We start from the raw sequence: 3,103 nt of genomic DNA, 5'->3' as shown, positions 1-3,103 counted from the left end.
TATAGTAAAAACGCTGAATAGTACTCCAGCGTCGCGACATGCGGACGTTGGTACGAGTAGGTTATCTACAAACGTCGCCTAAAGTAATTGATTTTACCCGGCAGAACGAAAGAAGGAAACTCCGCTTCTCAGTTGTCTTAGGCGCAGGTTTTTTGACAAACAATGACCTTTCAGAGGTCAAATTGCTGTCAAGAATATGAATTGGCTGCTTCGCAGCAATAATAAGCTTTATTTAAAAACACGGGAAACTTGGCTCAACTAACAGTTGTTATTCTGCAAGGACTTAAACAAATCAAACAATTGTTTAAACTCACAAATATATAAACTATCCTTAAATCTTAAACTAACTTAATTATACTAAACAAATTCGAACAAAACAAAAACACTGTAAGAAAATACCATAAAGGTGTTAACAGTTATTACAATGTCGCAATTATATACTTTTTAAATAAGGACAATTTCTTAACATTTTTCACGATGACATGACATCTTTATTAACAGGTACCATACAACGATCTACTGTCAGTCATTCTTTCATTCGATTCCAGATAAATAACAATATGAAATATGAATTACGCATATGTGCATTAGAATCGGCTTAAAACCACTGATCTTTCGTGCCCTGATTTCTCTTCTCCTGCCTCTTGCGTATATTCTGCTTGTTCGAAATATCAAGTTTCCCCGTAGGCCCTACAGAAAAATGTTATGTTGAATTTAGAGGCAGTAGTCGCCTGTGTAGTCTATGATTTTTTTTTTTTTCGGGGAAGGGGATAGGCTTGGGTGAGGCATTGATACGTTAAATGTCAGTATTTCTGTGATCATGTGACCACGGGATAGACACGATTCTGGCTTTTGGCGAATGGCGCACACGGCGTCTCTCTAGCTTTCTAATCTTCCTGTTTATAGTTTAATTACTTCACTACTGTTTTTTTTTTTTTTTTTTTGTAAAGTTCAATGGGACAAATTGCATTTCTTAACTTAATTAAGTTATTGGATGAGAAAATTATGGAATTAAATTGATCTCTGTTATAATTTAAACATTGATTTGTATAAATTTATTACGGTTGATTTGTTTCTATTTGCAAATAGGCCTATGACATCATACAAATCAAATCTGAGGTGCTGTTGCTTTATGGAAATTTGTGGTAGGGCCTATATGACTATACACGTCACCGTACAATTTACCGTACTGTATTTTATTTATTGCAATGAATTATCGATTGTAAAAAAAAGCTTTAAATATTTCATTATCAATAAAAAAATTTATCTCTTAAATTTTATATTCAGGTATAAATGAAACACCACAACAAGCAGCTTGAATTAAAGCTGTAATTGTTAGTTTACAATGAAATTATTTTCTTAGTATAGTCATACATTTTTCAATTTTTTTTTTCAAAATTCACAAATGTTTCAAAATTATTTTTTATTTAGTAAAGCGATTTTCCAAAGGATCTAGGTGGAGGATAAAATAGAAATAACATTTTATTGATGAATGTAGTGTAGTACTATGATAATGCTTAAATTAATGTCATTAAGAAAGAAATATACAGGAGAGTGGAGGGCGTAAATATTTTTTTATACATAATTTTTATTTCTGAAATATCCACTTTTTTTGGTGTAGGGTCCGCTAACTTGCCAAAATATACTTTATTATTCGAAAACCCAAATTTGAGGTCGGAGGGTTCGCTAAGGTATTAAAAAAAAGTCTCGCCAACACCACATTAAACGGTATTATTTTATGCAAGAATTCAGCTAAAAATTGTAGAATCACTGTCATAGAGGGCGTTTTACGTCTTGACACAAACAAACAACACAAAACAAACAAAAACATTAGGAAGAGGGAAATTGAACAAAGCATGGCGGACTGTTTAGCGGTTTGAATTGTTTACAGCAGCTTAACAGAATACGCGCCCTTCTCACTTCCTTGTACTACATCTATTAATTATATATTGTAGACATTGAGTGTGACTATTAGAAATGGATGATACCTTTTCCTTTGGGTTCTGGGGAAAATCTAGTGAAGAATTACTGCATTCAAAATTTCCGATGCACCGGGCCTGCCGCGATGGAGACCTGAGAGTTTTGTCGGAACTATTGATGTCTTCTGCCGAGGATCAGTACGACTTGTTTGCGGAAGACCAGTTTTATGGCTGGACCCCAGCTCACTGGTCCGCATATTATGGAAAAGTATGATATTTTGTTTCACTAATTTATACTTTTTTGCATATAAGTGTATATCGCATTTGAGACAGGCTGATTAAATTAAATTGTTGATGTCTGTTGATTGATTGGATGGATGGCAGCTAGGCCAGCCTAGCCTAGCTTGGCTGTGATTGGACGGCTGGCCTAAAGCCTAGGCCTACAGTATCCTCACAGTATGAAAAGATGGCTAGCCTAGGCCCAACCAATTTGGCGGCATAGGCCGTGGGGGGGGGGGGGGGGGGATACATTTCTACTAGGCCTTATGTGTATTAGTAGTAGTAGAAGGTGTGTTTCGTATATAGCCTAGGCCTATAAATATAACACAGTAATTTCAATATTAAGCCTACTGTATGCCTTTACTACAATCGAAACTGAAAGTAATCCTGCAAGGGAATATATCCTCCATGCACTAGAAGTTCTTTCGAAATTGAAATACTGAACAGGGATAATTATATAATGACTAACTAACTAAAAAAACTAACAAAACATCATCATATTTATTCCATCTTTTACAGTAGGCCTATAAAACTAGGTATGTTAAGAAAAAAGTCATCTTGCATGCATTTAATTTAAATGGAATTTAGGTAAAAGATTCTACAACATTCAAACATTAAAACAATTCTTATTTGATTGAAATCATGCTACTAGTTAATTTTCTATGATTTTTTTTTTTCCAATATATTATTTTTCCGGAAATATGGTATAGGGATTCAATGCAAACAATGTGACCTTTTGATATTTTATAGAACAAAAAATGAAATTATATAACAACTTTATTTCTAGTATATCTCTAGGACTGTTATTTTCTTCACAGATACTTATACTGTACAACCCTAAAAAACTTCTTGAACCACTCCCATACCACCCAACACATCCCCCTCCCTTCCCACCCAACACATCC

General features: G+C 34.2%; 1 protein-coding gene across 3 annotated transcripts in view; it reads left to right on the top strand.

The window, feature by feature from the left end:
- The first annotated feature begins 1,821 nt into the window (after nt 1–1,821).
- LOC117123782 (ankyrin repeat domain-containing protein 10-like) overlaps nt 1,822–3,103 on the top strand; it is a 13,852-nt gene continuing 12,570 nt past the window's right edge. For all 3 annotated transcript variants that reach the window (XM_033269800.1, XM_033269817.1, XM_033269808.1), the window contains exon 1: nt 1,822–2,187. In XM_033269800.1, the coding sequence (XP_033125691.1) occupies nt 1,978–2,187 (210 nt within the window). In that variant the 5' untranslated portion in view covers nt 1,822–1,977. The remainder of the gene's footprint in view (nt 2,188–3,103) is intronic.

Source organism: Anneissia japonica, unplaced genomic scaffold, assembly GCF_011630105.1.
Source record: "Anneissia japonica isolate Jap-2015-1 unplaced genomic scaffold, ASM1163010v1 scaffold169_len739621_cov184, whole genome shotgun sequence".
NCBI lineage: Eukaryota > Metazoa > Echinodermata > Crinoidea > Comatulida > Comatulidae > Anneissia > Anneissia japonica.
Note: the sequence above shows the minus strand (reverse complement) of the source record. Positions and strands in the feature narration are given on the sequence as shown.